This window comes from Sphaerodactylus townsendi, linkage group LG03 (assembly GCF_021028975.2).
Source record: "Sphaerodactylus townsendi isolate TG3544 linkage group LG03, MPM_Stown_v2.3, whole genome shotgun sequence".
Lineage (NCBI taxonomy): Eukaryota > Metazoa > Chordata > Lepidosauria > Squamata > Sphaerodactylidae > Sphaerodactylus > Sphaerodactylus townsendi.
Window position 1 is genome coordinate 125945079 of NC_059427.1, and position 25211 is coordinate 125970289.

At 44.7% G+C, this 25211-nt stretch overlaps 1 protein-coding gene across 3 annotated transcripts in view; it reads right to left on the bottom strand.

Moving 5' to 3' along the window:
- Positions 1-645: 645 nt before the first annotated feature.
- The window catches only part of USP36 (ubiquitin specific peptidase 36), a 29950-nt gene continuing 5384 nt past the window's right edge, over positions 646-25211 (bottom strand). For 2 of the 3 annotated variants that reach the window (XM_048490195.1, XM_048490193.1), the window contains exons 4-20: positions 21061-21171; positions 20461-20563; positions 19719-19786; positions 19477-19547; positions 18014-18096; positions 17384-17495; positions 16735-16875; positions 15144-15244; positions 14404-14539; positions 12170-12814; positions 11345-11460; positions 8771-9283; positions 6776-7026; positions 5708-5863; positions 4834-4949; positions 2890-3025; positions 646-2464 (exon numbers count right to left, since the gene is read on the bottom strand). In XM_048490195.1, the coding sequence (XP_048346152.1) occupies positions 2894-3025; positions 4834-4949; positions 5708-5863; positions 6776-7026; positions 8771-9283; positions 11345-11460; positions 12170-12814; positions 14404-14539; positions 15144-15244; positions 16735-16875; positions 17384-17495; positions 18014-18096; positions 19477-19547; positions 19719-19786; positions 20461-20563; positions 21061-21171 (2855 nt within the window). In that variant the 3' untranslated portion in view covers positions 646-2464; positions 2890-2893. The remainder of the gene's footprint in view (positions 2465-2889; positions 3026-4833; positions 4950-5707; positions 5864-6775; positions 7027-8770; positions 9284-11344; positions 11461-12169; positions 12815-14403; positions 14540-15143; positions 15245-16734; positions 16876-17383; positions 17496-18013; positions 18097-19476; positions 19548-19718; positions 19787-20460; positions 20564-21060; positions 21172-25211) is intronic. The other variant, XM_048490196.1, reaches the window with a different exon arrangement.

Consider the following 25211-nt stretch of genomic DNA (forward strand, 5'->3'; position numbering starts at 1 on the left):
ACAGTCTGAGGGACAGTGAACTGGCCCCCTGTTTAAAAAGTTTGGGGACCCCTGCTGTAAGTCATCTTGAGCTCTGAAAGGAAGAAATGTGACTGATACAGGTTTTAAATAAATAAATAAGACTTTAAGGATCCATGCCGTGCTGAACGTTAGATCTCAGGCCCCAATTCCTTGTGGCAACTTAGAGGGTGGAAGGTACAATCCGGTTACTCTCCCAAAGTGGTAGAATCGAATCCTTCACTGCTTGATCCTGTCAACTGAAGTGGCCTGTGGTTTTAGAGGTTGGCCTCTCAGCATTCCATCTTTTTCTAGCCCAGGAGCTTTCAAGGCAACATCCACAATTGCCTTCCTCATCCCCTACTTCCTTCCCTGCTGCCTGACTTCTGCTTTACCATAGTCCAAGTTACCTTCTTCTTTGTTCTCCTCCTCCTCCCTATTCCTTCTGCTGTTCCCTTCATTTTCTGCAAGCATACATTTTTCTCTTCTGTCTTTCATCAGACCAGGGGGGTGGGGAGAGAGACAATAAAGGCAATACTGCACCCTGGGTGGTTACCACCATTCAACCGAACCACAGTTCTCAACTGCATAAATGTGTTGGTAGTCAATCATTAGAGGCTGAGTGTCAGACTAAACAAAAAGGAGACATACACAAAACATTCCTTTTATTGCACCATGGACCTTTGCTACAACCAGGGTTATTGCAATAAATCCTAGCACAAGGTGCAAAATATACCCTTCATCAAGGGTATCTACATAGATATTTTTAAACTTGTTTGGCAGGAGATTGTAAAAGGGCACTGTCACAGGGTGAGCAGGGGAGACTTGGGTCCCCCCCTCCACTGAGAAAGTGAAGTGTGTCAAAGCCCCCCTCCCCACCAGGAAAAAAAAACCCTGCTAACTCAAAATAAATTCAAGGGTCAAATCTGTTTTGATAACTGTTTCAATGTTTACATGCTGGAGCGAATTAGGCTAATTTTCAACTCTTGCACCCACCAGGCAAAGAAGAGGAGATGGGTGCGAGACTTGAATGGGCAATATGGACAACGCAAGGGTGTGCGGATTAATGGGATGGATGCACATGGACCTGCTCCTGGAACTGATCGTGCATCTATGGAAAGCTGCAGGTCACGGATGCTCATTTAGGAGAGCCACTGAGGTTAAGCAACAGTAGCCCAACACGAGGAACAAAAGAGAAGCCAAGTCCACAGTACTGTGAAAGCACAACCCCTTTTAACTTGGCATGAGAGCCACCACAGTGGGAAAGCTCAGCACAGGCCTAGCTGGGTCGCTTGCAGCAGAAGAATGGCTAATCTGCCAAAGCAGCCATCTTTCTGACAACCTCTTCAATACAAATTGAGGTGAAAATCTGCTGCTGTCGAGAGATTTGGGTCCTCTTGAGTCCACAAACTTTGCAACAACAGCTGTCAGAAATAAATTAGCAGAAGAGGAGAAGTAGTGTGCTGGGAGACCCAAGACAGCTTTCCCTGATTCCTACCCCCCCTGATCTGAGGTGACAAACATGCTCAATCAGCAATTCTCCAGTTCCGTTTCAATCACTGGACTCTACCCAGCTCAGACTGCAGGTGAGGGATAGAATGTAAATTACTCCCATGTGTAAACAAAATAAAATGAACCCTCCGAACCCTGTAGTTTAGTATGTGCAGAGATTTAATTTGTGGGAGAATTCAATCATTTAACTCCCCACCTTCAGACAGAAGTGGAACAGCCCAGCAACTGACACAAGACATCACAGATCTGCATCTCATGAATAAGGTACCACTTAGAAGCTGTCATGGGTTAATCAGCCATTTGAAGGCCCCCAACAGTGATCTCTGAAAAATTATCCAGGGCATCCAAAACCTGACCAGCAGCTTTCCTTGTCATGCAGAACTCTGCTCCAAAATGTTCCAGGTAGCAGGAATGGGATCTGGAGGAGTTCTGGGGAAAATGTTTCTGAAAGGTAGAAACCAGAGGCAGGGCTCATGAGGAATGGAGAACAGCCACGTCAGTAACCTTGTCTTAATGACAACATAGCCAGAAATGAGGAAAAGGGGCAACTGCCAGATCAGGCAAGGTAATCGTGACCTCTCTGGAGCTGGAAGTAGCACTCTTCGTTTTTTCCTGGCAGGAAAGGCAGAGGAGGGCTATAGCTCACCAAAGCTAGGCTTGTGAGGGTGGAAGCAACAGTCGGCTTTTACTTTAGGGGGTTGATCACCCCAGACTAGAAAGAACAGCTCCGCTGGGGCCACCTTCAGGAGACAGAACGCTCTTCAAAGCCCGGTGCCTGCTTCCCCAGACCTTGCATAAAAGAACCAGAGTCCTCAGAGATGGAAGCATCCTGCTCAGGACCAGAAGAGGACCTTTCCTGAAAACTCTGTAGAGATGGCAGCTTTCAACCGTGTTAATGACATTACACCCCAACGTACAGGAATCCATCACAGCGTGGCTGGAGCTAAGAACTCATCTGTGGGGTTAAGAAAGAACAGATCAGTGCTACCAAAAAAACCTTTTTTCTGATTATACCACCCAAATTTGTATGTTTAATTGTTTGTACACTGCAGAATTTCTACAAAGATCCCACTCAAACTCCCAAAACACTTAATTTCATTATGTTCCCATAATGAGGATTTGTCCAGTCCGACTCTACATTATTCTAGTTACGAAAACTGAATTATGACAGGATAGCCAAAGTCAATAAAGGACACTGGGTTTTGGCCAGTTTTGTTACACGCTACACAGAACTTTTGACATCAGAATTAATAGTATCTTTTGATATCTTATTCATAGCCTCTTTGCTCTCCCGTACCCAGTTTTCTAGCAGCCCATGTGAGAAAACCTCACCCTTGCAAGTTAGTAACCCCTCCCGTACATTTCTCTCAAGCTCCTCACCGGTTTAGAGCCGATAGCTCAGACTAGCCACCTTAGCTGGGTGTGTTATAGCCCAGAAATTACGACGATTTTGCAGTTTCTGGAAGGCATTGAAGTTTCTCCTCCGCTCACGTTTGATTTTCTTGCTTTTCTTCACCTGTGAATAAGATAAGAAGAGCTCATGGATACCTCTAACATTTAAGCAGCCAACCTCTCCAAGAACAGGGTACAATGGGATGCCTTAAAGCAAGTAGCCAAGTAACCGGCAGGGTGGATTGAGGGAGGAGGGACTTAAAAATTATGTACAATTTAAAAGACAATATTTTAAAAATAAAATTCAGCTACAGAATTTCTATGACCATCTAGTGAACAGACTGAATTAAAATATGCCTTTTTGCATAAAAATTAAATGGGAAAACACTTGACGTCTGAGATTGTGTTTCATGAAGAACAATATTGGATTTACTTTTAGAGGGCAGGCGTGTTGATCTGCAGCAGAACAGTTAAATTAGGGTCTAGTAACACCTTAGAACAGGGGTAGGGAACCTGCGGCTCTCCAGATGTTCAGGAACTACCATTCCCATCAGCCCCTACCAGCATGGCCAATTGGCCATGCTGACAGAGGCTGATGGGAATGGTAGTTCCTGAACATCTGGAGAGCCGCAGGTTCCCTACCCCTGCCTTAGAACAACAGGATTTTTGGAGTATAAGCTTTCAAGAATCAAAGCTCCCTTGATTATGAAAGGAACTTTGACTCTCAAAAGCTCATATCCCCAAAATATTGTTGCTCTCCAAGTTGGTACTGAGTCCAAATCTAGCTGTATTTATTTTTGTCTTCCTACCAGGCCTTAGGAAGCAGGATTTCCTAATTACCACGACAATCCATAAAGGCTCTAGTGATGATCCTAAATTCCTAGTTCATGCTTTTTGCATAGCTGAACATACCTGTTCTATTCTCAAGTAAAGAGTATTTAGGATATTACTCACAACATGAACATCTACTCCCGTGGTGGCGAACCTTCGTCACTCCAGATGTTATGGACTACAATTCCCATCAGCCCCTACCAGCATGGTCAACTGGCCATTCTGGCAGGTGCTGATGGGATTTGTAGTCCATGAACATCTGGAGTGCCAAAGGTTCGCCACCACTGATCTACTCCATTCCATGGAAAAATGGTATATAAATAATCACCCCTGATTGTATAAAATCCTTGCAGCCAAATCCTGCATATGCACATTTGGAAGCAAACATATAGTTGTGCTGAAGATTGTGGCTCTCTGGCTGCCTGTAAAAGCCCAAGTGTGAATGCACACAGGTAAACTAGAGCTGTGTGGGTAGAGTAATGGGGATTTAACTATTTAATCTTCAGTCAGTTTCGCAAATTGAAACCAACCTTTCATTATCAGCATTTAACATTTACAAAATGGGTTTTAAAGGACATACTCCCCCGCACTCCTTTAAAACAAAAGTACAGGTTAGTTAAAACAGCCAGTGACTGAAAAGCTAAGATTCCTTTCCTCTTCCCTGATCCAAACCAGGATTGTGTATATACCCATACACAATTCACTTTTTACAGGTAGCTGAAAATCCATGATCCTCATTGTGACTGTTTGTACCCTACATCCCATCTTGCTCAATCGGACTTTCTTCCAAATATGTGTTCACAGAATAGCAGCCCTAACTTTATGGTAAACAGCTGTTGCTCACTACCCTTGCACGCATGCAGAGGCAAACAAAAACTTCTCTTGTTCCATGACCAGCCTTAATTTTCTTTTCTCTAACCAAAGGTGGACATGTGATGTGAACAAAGATTTTGGATTATTCTCCCAGGTAAAATAAAAGCTCTATTTAAAGGGAAATCAATATGTTTACATTGCTATAGCAATTTATAGCCAAAAAATGTATGTTTGCTCATTCTGAAATGGAGATTTTCAGTCTATGTTGGGTAGCTCATAGATACTCACCTTCCCACTGTCAAACTCTTCATCCCAGTCATCAAGGACTGTCTGGCTGTGGAGCCACATAGCATCATGCACGGCATCCTGGCTGACAGCAGACACCTCACCATCCCATGTCAGTACTGTGGAACAAATCAGAAGAGCTCAGAAACTGTGGAAACTCTGTGTCTTAAGGACTTTGCTTTCTTACCCAGGAATCTAGCAAGGACAATCATCCAGAACAAGTCAACAGGAACATCTTATATTCCAGTGGTGGCGAACCTATGGCACGGGTGCCAGAGGTGGCACTCAGAGCCCTCTCTGTGGGCACGCATAGAGTGCCCCCCTCACATCTAGGCTGGCCTGAGCAGCTGGGCTTGATTATTAGCATTAAACCTAAGACCTAGTTTTGGGGAAGAAGTGTAGGTAACCCTGTTAAGCGCTGTTAAACCCCACTGATTTTCATGCAAAGAGCTAAAGTGTGATCCTTTACCTGGGAGTAAGCTTGATTGCTGGCAATGGGGCTTGCTTCTGAGTAAACCCTCCTAGGGTCATGATTCAAAAAGCAAAGAAAATCTGCCTGAAGCTTCATGTCCATGTATCTGCTACATTCTCCTCTCCAGACACATATCGCTTGTTCTCATTTCCATAATATCTACTATAACAAAACTTTACTGGCCCAGGGCATGAAGCAGAAATCAAGTACATGTAAACAAAGCAGATTTAAAGATTTAACCCAACCATCTAGCCTACCATTTCTTGGTTGCAGGTCACAACAGTACACACACAACTGTAAACTGCAGGTAAATCAAGCAGCTTTTAAACCAACTTCACACCGTTCTCATAGCACAGGAAGACTTAATCTGCTTATAGATGGCCCTAAAAAGGTTGCATTCATTACCTTCTTTTCCATAAGCTTTATCCAAAGAATCCTTCAGCAGCTCCTGGACCACATCAGACTGCGCTCGTTTGCACTGAGTCACTTCCTTCTTCGGACTCAGCACATTTGAGGAGTACTTGTCCCAGTGTTTATGCTGGCTGCCCCAGGTCAGTGCTGCTGTGTAAAGGAAAAATGGGGGGAAAGTGGCAGGAGACAGAGAAACATTTGAGGACACAAGTTAGAAATGCAAGTGCAGCGCTTGGCTTTTTGCTGTGAAACTGTGCAGACAACCCTACTGCGGGGGTGTTCAGAAAAAAAGAACAGCATTCACTGCACATCAGTAACAAGTAAATTTCTCAAGTGCCATCAAGGTTAAAAAGATCATCTACAAAAAACATATCTGGGGGAAAACCATCATCATAAAAATAAGCATTTCTACATATAATTGCCAACTTAGAGTCTTTCACACCATATCAAACGGCCCACAAAGCAATGATACTACGTAATGCATTCTGGACTAGTCATAAAGTTCTGTTCAGTTTGACCCCTACCACAAACTTCAAGTCCCTATGCAAGCAACTGTAGTGGGTATAGATTTGCCCGCTTGTGGGAAATGAACCCTGAACCACTTTTTGAAGCGCCTGTACTCTCAGGAAGAGATGCCGAATTCCATCCAAACCCCCAGAGAGGAAATGGTATTGAACCTGAAGATAGACTGCAAGGTCTTGGGACAGGGTGGAATATTGGCCATATATTACATGTAGGTCAGCATGTAGTTAATTCTTCTTGTTTGAGGGTATGTTAGTCTTTCAGGTTCTTTGAATATGGGTTAGAGATGTTCAATAATGAAAGTAAACAGTTGGGAATGCTGAAAAACTGTGGGTATGAGGCAGCAATGTTTCTCCTCAGCAAAATAAAGGCAGGTTGACAAAGCAGCATAACGGTAACAGCAACAGCTTGGTTCTGGGAAGCAGTGTGGTTGGCCTGGCTTAGTCTACCAGAGCAGAATGAACCATCACTCCACAGATTCCAAGCTCTTTCTTCACACATCTACCCAAGCCACTCTTGATGCAGACAGGTCTGCCATACCTGGAGAATCAACTCTGGCTGTGCAAAGGCCATTCTCACTTAGCTCTTCAGGGGGGCTGATGACCTCAGAGGCGGAACCACCCAGTTTCTCCCTCCTCTTGTGCTTGCGGTGCTCACTCTCTGCAGCAGTGCTGCCTTTGTCTAAACCTGGCAAAGAGAGCTGCTTTTTCTTCTTTTTCTTCTTCAGGAAGCAGGACTCTTCCGTAGACACACGTTCCAAGCAAACCTCTTCCTCATATTGTGGAAAACAGCTGAAAAATATTTTTTAAATGTAAGTTACATTACTTTAAACTGGACTGTGTAAAAAGAAGGTTAACAATGTTGACTAAGGCCTAAGAACAATCTGATTTAGCAAGATCACTGAATGTAATATAAAATATGTTAAAGTTTATACTGAGCCACTTAAAAGTGAATCCATGACACAGGCTCACAGAATGCTATGTAAAGAAATGAACCAGGAAGAAAATATGCAACATCAGGCAAATATCTTAAATACAGTACAATTTATTGATTTTATTACTGTGCAAATTCCAAATGCTTAGGTCAGGGGTCCCCAAACTTTTTAAACAGGGGGCCAGTTCACTGTCCCTCAGACTGTTGGAGGGCTGGACTAAAAAAAACTATGAACAAATTCCTATGCACAAATGATTGTAAAATGTTTGATTTCACCTTTCAGCCTTTCTGTCATGGTCTATTTTTAGAACAGTAACCAAAGTATGTCAAGTACAGGGTGGGCTCCAAATATTGTTGGGGAGGCTGTGGAATACCTTCCCCTGTAAAAAAAATAGCAGAACTTTCCCAATGAAGCATTCCATCTAACCCAGGATCAGGTATCTTCCTCCCTAGCAGTGAGCGATTCACCAGCCTGGCTGATGCCAATGGGAGTGAGGCGGAACAGAAAGCCTGAGAGCAACACATGGAGTAGCCGAGAGAGAAGGGCGGAACAGGCGTTGCCACATGCAAGGTTTCCAACTCTGGGTCAGAAAATTCATGGAGATTTGGGGGTGCCATCATGTAATTGCAATCAACAGCCGTTGGGGCCGGTTCCTCCTCTCCCTCGAGCCCCCACTGCACATGAATGGAGCCATCGCCGCCATGCCTGGCGGGCCGGATAAATGCCTTCAGGGGGCAACATTTGGCCCCCGGGCCGTAGTTTGGGGACCCCTGGCTTAGGTGGTGAAAAAAGGAACATGTACCAGAGAAATACTGTCTTATCTGGAAAAACTAGACAATGACTTGGATCCTGTCTACACTATCTGCAAATGCAGTAAAAACGGTGTTCCTAAAACACAGAAGGAGTTTGGAGGAGGGGGGAATGAACAGCTCCCCCCTCACCCATGGAAATTCTAGGCAGAACCCAAGCATACATTTCAAGAAAGTTCTTGGCATTTCCTCCTAATAAACTGTCTTACTTAGGAATCATGTGCTTAGCTATCATGTAGAACAAACATATTCTAAATCTTGCTTCTGTGAGCAATTCTAAATTACAGCGTGCAAAATTCCACCATTTATACACAATGAGAGTTTTTATATTATGCCCCTGCTCAGTATTTAATTGGGAAAAGATTTTTAAAAAACTGTTATATCTCCAGCATTAATATAAATGCTTATTTAGGATATACAGGAGATGCAAATGTGATTTAAAAAATCTGATCTGACTGCAGACGTATCCTACGAAGTATGTGCTAGGAGGGCACTAGGAAGCAACAGTTCAAAGGCACTGACTGTGGTTGGCAGTCATGGGATTCAAAGACCTATTACATGGAAGGAGGGGACTAAAAGGCCATTGCTGACCTAACCCACTGCTACTAAGGAGACCACTTCCTGGGAATGCAGGCCACTGCAAAGGAATGCCGAGGGTTATGTTACGGCCTGAAGAAAAGGCCCTGGATTCCAAGAACATTTGTGGTGCTGCTTAGCTATACAAACACCATCCACACCCCATGCTGCAGTCATTCAATCCCTATCCCAAGTATAGAAGCAGCAAACTCTTACTTGTTCACAGGGGACAGCAAAGATTTGTAGTCTTCCTCCATCTGCCGCAGCCTCTTTTTTCTCTTTTTTTTCCGGATGGAACTGGTTAGATTTGAACCAGGTACTGTCTGATCCTCAGCCATTCCCTCCTCTTTTCTTTTTCTGGCTGCCACCTTCACCTGTACAGAAGAGGCCATGATGCTGCCATTCTCCTTCAGTTGCCTCTTCTTCCTGGGAGGACTGGAAAGCCAGGTCCTGACCACATTGTCTTCTATCATGCTTGGGCTGCAATGGGTACCTTGTGCCTCTCCTGAAGGGCTATGCTTCCTTTTTCTTTTTTTGGAGCTGGCAAAGGAAGGGCCCTTAGCTTTGTCTGAGTCAAAGTGTCTCCATGCCCCTTTGGGCACAACAGGTGGTGACAGAGGGGCAGAAGAGAGGCAGCATGATTTGAAGCTGGATGAGGGTGTAAAGTTGGCAAAGGTGGCGTTGGCTGAGTGTGGAGGTGCCGAAGATTTGGAAGCAGATGAGAGCACCCTGAAGGAAGAAGCACACACAAAGCTCACAAACCTACACATCCTGCCATGATTGACATCCTTGCAGAAAACCACTATAGTTCCTACATCATCATCATCATCATCATCATCATCATCATCAGAAGAAGAAGAAGAAGAAGAAGAAGAAGAAGAAGAAGAATTGGATTTATATCCCCGCTTTCTCTCCTGAAAGGAGACTCAAAGGGGCTTACAAACTCCTTCCCCCCTCACAACAAACACCCTGTGAGGTAGGTAGGGCTAAGAGAGCTCCGAAGAACTGTGATTAGCCCAAGGTCACCCAGCTGGTGAGTGTTGGGAGTGTACAGGCTAATCTGAATTCCCCAGATAAACCTCCACAGCTCAGGCAGCAGAGAAGGGAATCAAATCCGGTTCTCCAGATTAGAGTACACCTGCTCTTAACCACTACACTACAGCTGCTCCTATTCAAACACAGCTATCACTATTACCGCCAAACATTTAATTTAATTTCATTTATTACATTTGTAGGACGCCCTTCCCCTTATGAGCTTAGGGCGGCTTTCAACAATACAAAATAAACAGTACAGTGCAGAAATATAATAAAACAAGAATTAAATTCCAAATTATCCTTGATGGTGACTAACACTCAACACTATACATTCCTATTCTTGAAGGTTGCAAATAGGAATGGAAAGGGGTGGGGAAGAAGGAGAGGTTTGTCTATCCACACATTTCTATAATGCAGGCATGCAACTTTGGTGCATGCACACATGCAGAATTGCAATCTGAAATGGGGAATTTGTAAAGGCTGGGACTCAGTAGGTAAGAAAATGATTTCCTTGCAGAAGATCCCTTTCGAAAACAAAATCTGTCCAGCAAGAAGTCAATCCTATATTCAACCTCAGCACTCTCCGGTTCAAGCTCCCTGGTTCACAGATGTTAGAAAAAGATTTTTCACTGCCTGAGACACTCATGAGCCACTGCTAGTCAGAGCTGCCAGTACTAATAGATCAGTGATCTGATTCCATGTAAGGCAGCTTCATACATTTTGATACTGCATCCAGAACTGTTAAATCTTACTAACCTAAGGGAGACTTTTGGAATACTGGCTTTTATCCTGGGCTGTCTGTCTTTAGGGAAATTCTTCAGGTCATTTGGGAGGTAAATAATCCAAACATCTTACTGCTTGCTTTTTTAAAGAAGACATTCTTCTCATTCATTGCAAACATACACTCAAAGACCATTTCAGGCAGCATTAGCAAACGTTTCAGCATTTTAGAGATTGGGGGGAGGCGGGGGACTTTCTGTGCCCTGTGCTATTTCCAGTTTCTCCCTTATATGACTGGCTATATTTTCTCAGTCTCTGTTACCCATTAGCGCTCATCTTGCTGGCATACTTGTTTTAAAAAGTTACCAAGCCCTGCTCAAAAGCAAATAAAGCATGAAAATTCAACTAGTTTACACTAAATGAACAAGTCAAACAGCGCAGAATTGATACTTTTGCTGCAAAGCATGAGGAGAACCAAACACAGTATGAAAAACAATTGCTACTGAGCAATGTTGCTGCATGCCTTTGGAGAGGCAAAACTATGCGGTAGTCCCAAGCAAAGAGGTGCCACATATCTCCAGGGAACCTAGATAAATCAAGCTGAGATTATCAGCTCTGAAGGAAGGGAGCAACCAGCCACAGAATAGCAAACGCAGGAAAGAGCAGACCCTAACTGATGTGAGGTTATGCAGCTAGACTTTGTTTTCAAGGATTGTAACAGCCTGTGCAAAGATTCTCAGTCCTAAGGAGCAAGGCTTTCTATTCCAGAACAAACAACAGAAGTACACCAAAAGCATCTGAAGAGCAAAGCATCAGTCAGTAGCTTGTGAATGCCAACAGAGAACCAAACTCACTAGGGATCCAAGAACTAAAAGCAACACCCTCCACCCACTAAGGGCTTTGAGCTCTTAATGCCTTTCGCAAGTGCTCTGAATTATTACTACAGCAATTGAAAAAGCCACATAGCAAGGAAAACGTCTAGAGTGTGCCTAGCCCTCGCGTATTTACCCAGAAGGGCATCTGGGGACAGCTTACCTGCGATAGCCAAGTGCAGCGGCGCAGACGGGGTGGGTGGTGTTTGTGGCGGCTGGTGGGGAGTGGGGTGGTGCCTGATGCTCACTGCCGCTCACTTTCTGCAGTGTGTTGTTGCCCTGTAGTTATTGACATAAATAAAAACTTGGTGGTCTAAAAAAGAGGTTTCCATGACCCAAGGGAGGAGGGGGTGGAGTAAGAAGAGAGGGAGGGGACAAAAACAAAAAGGGGCGGGGGCGGGGGCAGGGAGGGGAAGAAGAATCAGAAAAGTGTTTGTTGTTAGAAACAAAGGAAGAGGAAGGACATGTAAGAAGACAGAACAGTGTTAGCAAAAAATAACAGGCAAACTGGCATCTTCTCTTCCCTCTCAGCTGCTTGCCAGGGCCCACGTCAGGAGTGCCAGCCTGGGCTTCTGAGTTTTGCACATGAAGCCAGACCACACCCTTCTCTCGACATGCCCTGACCATGCAAAAGAGCTGATGGGAGTGAGAGGACATCAGGTCTACACAAGCCTAATAACCCTTCTTCTAAGACAAGGGCCCCCTTCAGACCATGAAAAAGCAGTTCCCACGGTAACAATCGAGAACTTGAGGCAAGCAGTTTCCCTTCAAAACTGTTCTCTGAGTATACAAAGTGGAGACTTGGACAATCTGCTAATGCCTGGCCTTCTAAGATAATAAGGTGAGCCAGGTTAGAATTTTACTTAGTCTTTCATCAGCAAAACACCAATGGGTTAGAGTGGCAATTCCAAACACCCCCCCTTCCCTTCACCTCCCCTCACCATTTTCTCCTCAACCTGGAGAGCCCTCCCACCCCACCCAAACGCACCTTCCTGGCAGACAGGGCCAGTTTCTTTGCAGGTGGGGGGGACATGGTGCTTCCCAGCTCCAGATTGGTCATAGTAGCAAGCAATGGCGATTTTAACTTGGCAAACTTGGAGTCCTCAGAAACAGATTTCCCAGAGCCACAGTCTGTTTCCTGAGAGGAGCAATAGCCATTGATGCCCATTGTGGCTTGCGGGAGCCCCTTGTTCGAGTGATGTGCTGGACTGGATGAAGAGGAGCTGCTCGAAGATGTGGAAGAGGTTGTTAAAGATGAGGAGTCCTTGCTTTGCAGATCGGCACCTTCGTCACGAGCTTCATCCGTAGGACTCTCTAGCAGCTGTGAAGAGGGAGTCAAGCCCTTGTCTTCCCAGGAATTCAGCTTGCACATCTCCACCCTGGCAGCACTAGTCTCACTGTAGTCCTGAGATGTCTTGAGGAAAGACTGCTTCTTGGATCTCTTGCTTAAGTCATCCAGGAAAGTTGGCTTGTTGAGGAGTTTCGGCGACAAGAAGCCAGTATTAGAGAAGAGCTTGGGAGGAGGACCAGTCCCATTCTGAGGTTTGGAGTTGGAAGGAAAGGAGCTGCGGGGTACAGGGACACCAGATTCCTCAGGCTCCAAGATCTTCTTGGCCTGAGACACATCTGACCTCTGCAGAGAAGAAAGGCACAGAGATTGGAAAGAGATCCACACAGCCAACGTTTGTGTTTTACAGGAGGATAGCACTCGCACAATAAAGCCAGCTTCAGGCTCTGAACTAGCTACCACATATACCCTTAAACCTTCCGCCCTCTCCTCCCACGTGGAAGGCATTAAAATAATTAGTTAGTTATAAAATAATATTATCCTACACCAACTGAAATTTTCCCAAACAATGTATTTATCCATGCCTTAATAGCACAAGTCCTGAGCCACGTTCTCCAAAACTGCAGATGAAGTGATAAACCTGTGCCAACTGAGATTACAGACAAATGTGTATTGACCTCCTTCCTCCCTCTTACTCAAATTAAAAGATTCATGAATAATTCTCCCTATCTAGATTCCTGCATGCAGATAACATTTTGTATGAAGGAATACTCAGTTTTGGGATATCCCTCCATCTACATTCTGAAGTGGTACAGCCCAAGTGGAAACTTACCACCTAAGTGAAGAAGAAGAAGAGTTTTGATTTATATCCCCCCTTTCTCTCCTGTAGGAGACTCAAAGGGGCTTACAATCCCCTTGCCCTTCCCCCCTCACAACAAACACCCTGTGAGGTGGGTGGGGCTGAGAGAGCTCCGAAAAGCTGTGACTAGCCCAAGGTCACCCAGCTGGCGTGTATGGGAGTGCACAGGCTAATCTGAATTCCCCAGATAAGCCTCCACAGCTCCAGCGGCAGAGCAGGGAATCAAACCCGGTTTCTCAATACACAATGCCCCTAAATGAGAGTTAGTCCCCAATACAGGCCCCTATTCTAATCTAATTAAAGTTAACTTCTAATTTGCTAACATGCTTGTCCACAAACATGTTGCCAGATTTTGCAATAGATGTTTCTCCATACCCCATCTCCACCTAGCTAACTGGTTGAGAGCAACTTCACTTCTACCTGCAATTATCTTAACCAGTTAGGGAGCTACTTTCTCCACTGTGGAGTCGGGTGTAGCTTCCTGAGAACCTGCAGGAAAGGGCAACAGGTATTTTGTAAAAGGATTCAGTTTCCTGTATTTTTTTTAACCAAGTTTCCAGTCACTATAGCTGTGAAGACACAGCACTGGGTACAATCTGCTGAAATCTCAAAAGTCAGAAAGGTTACTGAATAAGATTTTCAGTAGTTAGAGCAGCGGTTCTCAACATGTGGGTCGCGATCCCTTTGGGGGTCGGACGACCCTTTCACAGGGGTCACCTAAGACCATTGGAAAATTACAGTTATGAAGTAGCAACGAAAATAATTTAATGGTTGGGGGTTACCACAACATGAAGAACTGTATTAAAGGGTTGCAGCATTAGGAAGGTTGAGAACCACTGAGTTAGTGGAGGCTGGCCTTCAGTGGCCTTGCCTCTCTCAGGACTAGCAAAACCACAATTATGCAACATCATCGTGCAATTTTGCAGTACTGGAACAATTTACACAAGGCCTAAAATTTAAACTGACAGTTGCAACATTTTAATTAATCTATTCATTTTAGCCTGGGAATACACAGTTCTTGAATAGTAGCTGATTCTGGACATCAGGTGGGCTAGATGGATAAGCAGAAACTCACTTTGCTGATCAGTGGTGACGCGAGGGCACCATTAGTCGTGCTTCTCTTCATGTGGTCAGAGACAATGCTTGCTCGGTTGGACACAGGGTAGCTCTTGGAGAGTGACCCTTCAGAACTCTTCCTGGGACTTGGGATCCTTGGAAGGAAAGAAAGAAACACATAAAATGATATCCTGCCACAGCCTTGCTCCAAAGAATGTGCACAAAACAAAGGGTAGGATCCAAACCAAATTTTTCACTAATGGAAGGGGTGAGGTAGTTTCCACAATTCTCTCTTCCTTCTGCAGAAGCCCAAATCACTCCTCATGCTGATCCTCAGGGGTCCCTGTCCCCCAAGGAAGATCAGTGGGTTGCTGGGAGTGAAGGAACATTCTATTCCACTGAAGGGTTTTGCAGGAACAGTATAGATGCAACCCACAATCTAGGACTGACATCCAGTATGACTGATTGAGCTACCTCGGATAAGAGAATTCCTTAAGGTCATCAGAGAACAATAACAGGCAAGAGCTACAAGCGAGTCTGCCAGCCACTCCCTTCCTTCAAATGAATACAAGGTTGCACTAACAGCAGCTTTATCGTCATTCCCGTGTGTTAAGCCAAGTCCAATTTTAAGTTGACCCCTTACTCCTCTTCCACTCCATCTAGCAAGAAGACTGGGCATGCATGAGCAACAAGATATCCTTGAGAAGCAGGAAAAATGGCTAGGAAGAGTTCCACTGGTGCCACAGACACCCCACTTACCTAAGATAAAACAGCACGTAGGCCTGCTGATTGAGAACAACTTTGATGTTGCTCGAATGTACCAAAGAATCATTCATCTGGTACCACTGACCATTGCTGGCCTGAAAATGGGAGAAAGAAAGGAGAATTTGTAAGTGGCTCCCCAAACAGGCAGCCAGGGAAAAGCTACTAGCACTTCAAAATCTGGCATCCTAGACAATGCAATGACAGGTCTCTCATATGCCATCAGCCACGGCAGTGAGAAAAGTAATATCAACTGACAGCAATACCCAGGCAAACAGATGCTGGAGATGAACCCAGAAGAGGGACAATGTCAGTCCCAGCTGACCCCATCAGGATTCCCTATCTGGCCTGCAATGGATTATTGCTGTTATACTGAACAAAATTAGGACCCTGGTTGTTCACAGGCCTTCAGATGCTGCCAAAAATTTGTATTCTGAGCATAGGTAACATAAACTTCAGCAGCTTGCAAAGCTCACCTATGATACAGAAGTAAATATGACATCTTCACATTTTTCTGTGACTCGGATTATGTATCTGAGCCAGAAAAAAACTCTCCTTCCTGCCCACTGCGCTTGTGGTGATGGTATGGTGGCAGCATGGTGTGTGCAGGCTGGAAAAATGGGTGCCAATCTCAGGTGTGGCCTGGCAATCTCCTGGAATGACAGTTCATCTCCAGACTACAGAGACCAGTTCCCTTAGAGAAAATGGCTGTTTTGGAAGATGGACTCTATGGCGCTACACCCTGCTGAGGTCTCTGCCCTCTCCAAACTTCTCCCTCCGCAGGCTCTACTCCTTGATCTTCAAGAACTTCCCAATCCAGATTCGGCAACGTTACTGGCAAAACAGCCGGACATTTCTCTCCCTTTCCCTTTCCCATCCCCATGCTCTCTCTCTTTCCTTGCCTTGGACGTTGTTTCAGCACTGTCTTGTTTCAGCACTGTCTAAGGCATGCCCAGAACATGCCTGGAAACGCAGTACTCAGTGCCTGATGTTCAACCATCTCAGACTACATTTCCCAAGATCCTCTGGGCACACACTGAATGCTGCCAAAATTGACTTTAAAGGCATTGGGGAAGGGAGGGGAATTTCTTTTTGATCTCCTGTCAGCAGCCTATTCCTCCAGCCATTACCAGCTCTACAAAGTCAGCAGAGGAAGAATGGAGGAAAGAACTGAGTCAATCATTTTGTGCTTGGAATTGGTGCTGAAAAGGCTGAGCTATTTGCTAGTTCTGTTCTCTGAGCCCTTCTCTAATGCTTAACTTACAAGAAAAAATAGCTTATTTATCTACTCTCTGCCTGCTGCTACTTCTAGTCAACCCTTAGAAGTCTTAGAAATTGTATATTCTGTAACAGCCATTTGCTTTTGCCGTTAAACCCCTGAACATCAGCAAGGAACATAAGAGAGATACCTAACCACATTCAAGAGCAGCTGGATGTTCCAGGTGCATTCACACAATCTAGCATATCATAAATATCCTTGCAAAAGCTGCAAGTTATCCCCTTACAGCCTAAAGTGCAAATTACCCCTTCCCATACAGCCCATGGCCACTGTAACTCCTTGCTCAGTGCAAACAGGTAAAAGACTCACCTTGACATAACAGTAGTAATGCCCTGCATGGCAGCTGTATCCTGAATGCACAAGCACAGCATAGAGCCCATACATGACAGGGTCACCACTGCTCTGTGACATATAAGGACGGATGTTCAGGAACTCAGGATAGCCCACATCCTGAAAGAAACATAATTTGGCCTTCATGAGCAACTCTCTCAATCAATTTGAAATCCCTCTTCGAGTATACAGGTCTACAACTGGGAAGCACAAGGGCCAAGAGAGTGACACTGCATGTAAGTAGTCCAGGTAAGTCAACCAGGATTTCTCCTAGCTTCAACAAGACCATGCTGGGTCTTGGCATCTACTTCAACAGGAGTCAGTACCATGATATCCCTTTCAGAAAGACAGTGGCTTGGTTTACAACCAAAACAATCTTGGAAGAAGTTGTAAGGCACTGTTTATGCCACAGACCATACATACAATTTGCAGCAAACGGCACCTTGCTGTTGCAATCCTTTTTTGGGGGAAGGAGTAGGGAGGTTGGATATAACAACGGCATATTTCCATTTTGAAATGGGGATTTGTAAGGGCAAGCATAAGGGTTGGACCCAGCCATTGCCACTGTTTCAAGGTTTCTTAAGAGGGGACTCTTTCAGGCAAACTTCCTGCTTTCAGATGTCCATACCTTGGTGATTTTGCCTCCACTAAAATTGGCAAAGCGCTTGAGGGAGATTGTGAGTACATTCGAAGCCCGATGGATGGTGAAGCGCTTGGTGGCTGGCACCTTCTTTTTGCATCTACATAGAAAAGAGGAAAGACAACTATGTCATCATTCAAAACATTGCATCCTTGCTGTAGCAAGTAAGCAGAAGATACCGCAAATGCCCATTGATTGCTGTTTGGCTATGCAACTGTCCCTTGCACATATAAATATGTTCAGAATTCTGAGGAGGGTACTTTCCTATACTCCAGTCCAGCCCCATGTGTGCTATACAAAATATCTAAGCATTCAGCGAAAACAATCTGATATCAAAGAGAAAATAAACGTATCCAACATAATATACACATTTGCTCCTCTGCTGTTTTTCTAACGGCTAGGTGAACTTCCACTCCTTTTCCCTCCTTTTGCTTCTACACACCTCATTTTTAATAAATAACTAGCCACTTCAGAAACTGCAAGCAGAACACATTGGCTTGATTGTTTTGGAGCAAGGTTCTGGTGCTAGAGATATGTTTCTATTTTAAATTACTGGGGGTCAGAGAAGAGAGAATGGTGAACACAACAGGTGGAGCATAAGCCTAAAACACAACTTACTTGGCACACATGTAAGCATTCTCCCCACTCAGCACATCTGCCTTTACAAACAATTCCAGTGCACGCACAATGTTGGCAGCCTGCTGTAATAAAAAGACCAGAGAAGAGCTATTCAGTGGAATCTCCTACCTAACCCTATGACCAGCCAAAGAACCAAAGCCGCTACTCAGCTGATCACTACTCCCTACCCTTTGGGACATAAGCCTTGGGAAAGTGTTTGGCCCTCTTCCCAGCTTGGTCAGGCCTGGTTCTTTGGAAGGGACATGATTCATATGCTCCAGACCTTCTAGCAACTAGGTATTCAGCTTATAAACAACGGCCTTCCCCCCTCTTATACTCATAGCATTCCTCCTTCTACATGGAGTCACAAACCTGCTTACTCTAGGAAATGATTAATCCCAAATGTAAACAAAGCCCTTGAGATAATCTCTTTAAGATCCATGAAATGCATTCAGATATCCAGAAGCGTATTGAGGGGAAATGGCACCCAGGGGCAACACCTCCTCCGGGTGCCCCCCCCCGGCTCAGGGGTGGGGGACAGAGCTCTGACTGAGCCCCCCCCCCCCCTCCGCCTCTCTGCAGGCCAGCTCCTGCCATCCCCAGGGCCTGGGGAGGGCAAAAGCCGGCCTGCACAGAGGCCAAGGCAGGCGGCCTAGGCAGCTGCCGCATCCGGCCGCAGCCAAGCCCCCCCCTACAGGGCTCAGTGGTGTGTGGCTGGGGCACATGGCATTTTGTCATGTGGGGGGGCACCCGGCACCCTCCCACGTGATTGAAAGGCGTGCACCTGGGGACATGGGTGACCCCAAGTCCCTTAGGCCGTATGCTCTGCAGATATCCACTGTTTCTGTAACTTTAATATATACTACTACCAAATGGTTAAGTTTCCCTTGACAAACTCCAAAAGCAAAACAAATTAAAATACTGCATGCAATACCTAAATTACACTAATTAGTAACTCCTAGTTCGATTACAGATTTTTCCTCAGCTTGGATTATGCACCTAGAATTTTACTGCTCCAAGATTTACTGCAACAATGGCACTATGGAAGAAGTGAGGTCCAACTCCATGGATATTCATATTGAAACAAATGATGGAATTCTTTAAGATGCCACTAGACTTTTGTTTCTTCTGCCAGTGCTTCAGTGCTGAGACCTTTAAAGTTGACTGTGGGTTTTTTCTACCAATGATCCTAAGAGTAACTTCATCACACTAAGCACCCCCTTGAGGGCCATTTCCCCAGGAACTTTCTCCATTGCCGCTTTGCCATCTTCATTTTCTACAAGGGACCAAATTCTTACCTGCCATGCCATCTGCTTATTATATTCCGCTATATATTAAATATCTTCCTGTCTCTACTGATACTACAGAAGTCAGGATTCCAAAGCTACTATGGGTCCATTCATTTTCACAAATTCTCTACTGCTGCCACTTTTAAAAAAGCGGATGGAATAACTCTGCCATACCCTGATCTCCAAAGCCACATCCAGGAAGGGGTCATAAGTGTCAGAAACACTCTTGCAAACAGAGCACTTCACTGCAAAGAAAGAAAAAAAAACAGTCGTTATCACTGGACTCAATGCTGCAGGCACAAAAGTGTTGAAAGTTATGGGACGGTAAGGGGATCTCCCAGCACCAAGATTCAAAATAAACTGGTCCCAGTATGCATAGCACCCTCAAAGATGCTTACTAAGCTAGTACTCCTCACCTCGTGATCGGAGGTAGCCGCCAAAGATCTGATGCACCAACGTAGTAGCCTGAGTCTGACGATCCAGCCTGGAGACATAAGTGCCAGAGAATTAAAATATGCTTCAGCAAATTTCCTAAATTATAATGTACTGCAAGACAAGTTCAGTATGACAGCCAGGGCACAGGGGCAGTCTAAAACAAAGGCTTTCCTCATTTGCCCAAAAATAAGCCCTATCATGATTTTTCAGGATTTTTTGGAGGATGCTTAAAATATAAGCCCTCCTCCCAAAATAAGCCCTACCGGTAGTTACAGATCACAATCGCGGACAATGCCCTGTGCTCCCTGCCAATGAAAATGCAGCTTGTGTCACACATGATGGGGGAAGCAACCAGTTGCCGAGAGCTCGTCCTTAATGAATTGTGAAGGTACCATATTTCCCCGAATATAATCCCTACCCCGAAAATAAGCCCTAATGCATCTTTTGGTGCAAAAATTAATATAATACCCTATCTTATTTTCGGGGAAACATGGTAGTACTGCTAGCTCACCTTCCTCTTTGGAGAAGGAAAGTGACCCAATCACTGAATAGTGATTTACTAAGTATAACACCATATCCCCTATCCATACCCAAACCAGTAATATATCAGGATCTAATCTTCCACTAAACATCCTGCAAGGTGGGGAGAATATTAAAAATTCCAGCTATTCAACCCGCCCAACTCCATGAGAACTCCAGCCAGACACACTGAGCTGTCCTTACTTGGTGTAACCATTGAGACAGGCCTTCTGCATGGCGTCAATGGTGTAGCGCAAGAACTCATGTGCATCCTCCTGACTGCCAAAACGGAAGTGCCGAGCAATCTCTGTTAGGGTGAAGAAGAAAGAGACGGATCTTTCCTCCTGTGCCTCTTAACACAGGTTCCACAGTGCCAGGATTATACCACTTACACTGGAATGAAGGAGGATCAGAAATTGTTTCATGGAAGCAGACCGCCATCCCACCCAAATCCAGATCCCACTGCAAATTCCAATTCTAATGCAACTAAGTAAAATTATGACTAGTACAACAGACAAATAATGTATGGGTACTAGCTACGATTTAGCTAGCTGAACAAATGAGAGGACCCAAATATCACTAATTCACAACTCTCTTGCTTATTTCTGTCATGCTTCAAGCTTCCTTCTGACTAGAAACTTGCTCAAGCCAATCATCTCAGCATTCCCTATCACAGTGTGTGCTCAAAAAACCAAGACATCGCTAGGAGTTTAAATAATGGGATTTCTGATCACTTGCCCTTAATAGACTGGAAAGCATCAGCAGGATCTACAAAAGCCTCCAGAGCCTCACCCGAATACTTACTTTTAAGGTCTCGGATGAAGGACACCGGCTTGATGGCATTGCCACTGTTAGCAAAAGCCTGAATCATGTGATTCTGCATAACGCACATCATACAGAAGCCTCCCTGGTGGCCTGGAAGGGAGGAAACCAAAAATAGTCTCACACATTTCAGAAGAATGCGCCTCTTTTAAGGACTGCAGCAAGCAATGATATGGTGGAGGGAACCCACAAACACATTAAAAGGTCTTGAAGGCACTTCAACAGCCCTCAGATGTAAAATTTCCAGAAACATTGAAGCCACAGGAAGGGGGGAAATCTTCATTTTTACAGATTTTTAGGGGCGGGGGCAGGGATAGAATTGAAATATACGTAATGTTTTGCAATCAAATCTAAGAATCTTTTACTGGTAGAACAATATAAAATGCATAAAATATAACTTAGCATATAAAATATAACTTAGCATACAGTTTGGCGTATTCATGAAATTTAAAAGAACCAATGGCTTAATGATTTGTAAGAAAAAGTTCATGTACTACTCAAGAGTTACAAACTGCTGCACCCTATATCACCCCAGACATGTATTTTTATCAGCTGGATCAGTAGGAAAAAGTAGAAGTGAACGTGAAAATAAATTTTGTAGTATTTGAATAGAGTCTAAAGTCACAGTAGGTAGGACCAGCCAGCATGCTTAGATATTAAACGACAGGTTGTAAAACACAGAAATACCAAACTTTAAAATAATGTATCACCATTAAACATAGTACTGCTTATTAATTGTTCCCAACATTTACACTGAAACAAACAAAAATTCTTGAAAATGTTGTGCAAGTCTACACTAAAAGACTATTTTTCCAATTCTCCCTAAAATTTCCCTACCTTTTTTGCTGACATAAATTCACACTGGTAAATGTGGGTGTTCGCAGGCTGAAAGGGATCAGGGAACAGACTAATGCTAGCTCTGCCCCCAGGAGCACCCTCTTTGGTGATGGCGGGCTTGCTGCTGCCATGGCTGCAATGGCACCATACATGGTACTGCTGCACCGCTTCCCAGTGACAGTGTAAGTGTCCCAGTGCCAGCGTAAATGCCCATTATGCCAAACAAATGACATACACAAGCGCTGGGGTCATACCACCTCCTGAGTGGTTTCAGCCCCTCTCCTCTGGATCGCACTGTTAAGAGTATGAAAAACCTTGATTTAAGAAGCATTTTATTCATGCTATAGGAGTTCCTTTTCAGTGACTCTCCCAAACGAAAAATCGGAAAAAGTCCTCAAGAAAAACTAACCTCCCCCCCACATTTTTCTGAGGTCTTTGCATCTATGTAACAACTCTACAGCGGGGGGGGGGGGGGATGACAGGTGACCAGCTAATACTACATCATTTGTTTTGCCTATTGTTACAGAAGAAAGCAGAAAAAGAAAATGCACGTTTTAATGCAAGTGCTATACTTGCTTCAGGCATCTTCAACAAGAGCTGTACACTATAGATGTGAAGTCTGGGAGAGGAGCTTTTTCTAATTTGTCCAAATAAAAACACTGGAAATTGGAGGGATTTTTTTAAAAAAAGCATTTGTGCTTTTAAAATATCATGAACATGCCAAAGAGTCATCCTAACCAATAAAAGGCTAAGGTTGTGATGACAAACCCTCCCTCAATGAGTGAAATTCCATCCCTTCCCCTGCTCACCTTCCCCCAATCCAGGAGAAATCCCCAGCACCCCAGCCTGCCTGCAGAGCAGTGGTGGCCTGGGGCCTGATGCTTCACAGGTCCACAGAAGCCCTCCAGCCTCCCTCCTACCCCAACCAGTGCCCCTGTGTCAGAGAGCAGCACCACCTTGGCAACCCCCAGCTCCCCTGGCCTGAAGAAGCCCTCTGCCTCCCCACCCACCTTCAAGAGGCCATCCTGGCTGGTGGAGAAGTGGATCGTGAGCGCATGCTGCTCTGCTGGCCCGCAAAGCCCTCCAGTCTCCCCACTACACCCCCAACAGGCCCGCCCGATCCACAGAGCAGCTGTGCCTGACTGTACACTTCTCTACCAGCCTGCAAACCCCTCCAGCCTTCCCCATCCCACCCTCAACAGACCACCCCTGCTGGCAGAGCAGCTGTACCTGGTTGCACACTGCTCTGCTGGCCCACAAAGCCCTCCCGCCTCCACACCCATCTCCAAAAGACCGGTCCCACTGGCAGAGCAGTGGCACCTGGCCACACGCTGCTCTGCCGATCCCGCAAAGCCCTCCCGCCTCCCCCGCAACATGAGGTGGAGGAAGCATTTTCTGAAAAGGTCTGCACCAATTGCTAGAACAAACAGGTCAGCAGGTAGCTTCTGGAAAGGATTAGAAATGTTCGTAACAAGCATCAAGTCACCTCATCACCTGTTCTCCCCCTTCCAATATAGCCACTAACAAAAAACACCACTCCTCCAACATGTTTCTTTGCTTTCTAAAAGGAAAACTGCGACTCCTTCAGTAATTATAATTTTTGCAAAGTGCTTCAACAGCTGATGCCTCTTTCTTTCTTTTTAGCATTTGACACTCTTACAAGTTTGAATTGTAAACCACTTTGGGAACCAATCTGGTCAAGAAACAGGCCATAAATATCAGTCAAATACAATCTGTTCTGCTGAGAAGCTCAAGAGACCAAAAAGGAAGAAGTGGTTTTTTATACCCCACTTTTCTCGACCAAAAGGAGTCTCAAAGTGGTATACAATCACCTTCTATTCCTCCCACCCCCATTCAACAGACACCTTATAAGGTAGGTAGAGAGTTCAGAGAGAACTGTGACTGGCCCAAGGTCACCCAGCAGGCTGCACGTGTGGGAGTGGGGAATCCAATCTGGTTCTTCAAATAAGATCTCGCCACTCATGTGAAAGAGTGGAGAAGCAAGCCCAGTCTTCCAGATTAGAGTCCACTGCTCTTAATACTACACCACGGTGACTGTAGGCAGTGGTTGAAGTTTTTGGAGCCTGCACATTAAACAGACAAGCAATTTCAAAAGGCATAAAACCAGAGGTGGGATCCAACCAGTTCTCACCACTTCTCTAGAAGTGGTTACTAATTTTTTCTGAGGGCCGAGAAGGGGTTACTAAAGCAACCTCCCTGCCCAATAGGGACTGGAGGTGCGTGTGTGCGATTGGTGCCACTGTTTGAATCCCACCACCATCTGAACCTGTTATTAAAATGTTTGGATCCCACCACTGCATAAAACCTACCTGTCTATCCAAATAGCTCCCTCAACAGTAGCTTTTGTCTATGTATACCTCACCCCAGCCATGCATATTCACCCTCCCAAGTAGAAGTCAACACTACTAGCTGGGATAGCATGGGTGCTGAGAGCAGAAACTCTCAACAAAGTGCTGGCTCTGCTCCTTTGCAGCTGTTTGCACAGGCTGCCAGACCCTCCCTGGAAGGATGAATGCACTGGCCTGTAAAGCAGCCACTTGGTGGAAAACATTATTCATAAAGACACAAGATGTATGGCCTCAACCTGCAAGCTGTCCTTGGAGCCAAGTATCCTGACCCCTTTTTATTCACTCACCCACCCAATTATCAAACAAGTAGAGGCCTTCTTTCCCTCAGTCTTGTAAAGCATCGCAACTCCATTACTACCACTGCAGAATAAAGCATTGAAGGAATTTAATAATATGAAACTAAGGGCCAAATGATCCTGAATGGTTTCAATTCCACAGAGGATCCAACTAAGTATGGCGTCATTCTTTATTACTAGCCTTCAAAGTCACTTTTAAGTGGATTTTTCTCATGCATATTTTAAAAAAAATCTCAAATACTCATGTTCTGGACCATTTGTAAGAAGAATTAAGTACCTAAAAGGTCAAAAAATTGCTTAAGGAGCCACTAAATATAAAACTACTAAATATAAAAAACACATATGTATTTGTTACAAATTAAAATCATCTACACTTGTGAAAGGCCCATAAGAGCCTAACTTATGCACACAATATCACAACGACAATACACAGAAGGGTCCAATGGGACACTTTTTTGCCCCTTAAAAACAGACATATTTTGGCCAGTAGGCCTTCCCAGTGGTGATCTATTTGTTCTCGACTACAAGAATTTTCTATGACTGAGGCATTATAAGATTTTGCGCTAGCAGAATTGGACATGATTGGCACATTGTATTATACTCTTTAAGTGGACATGAGTTTATGTGGAAG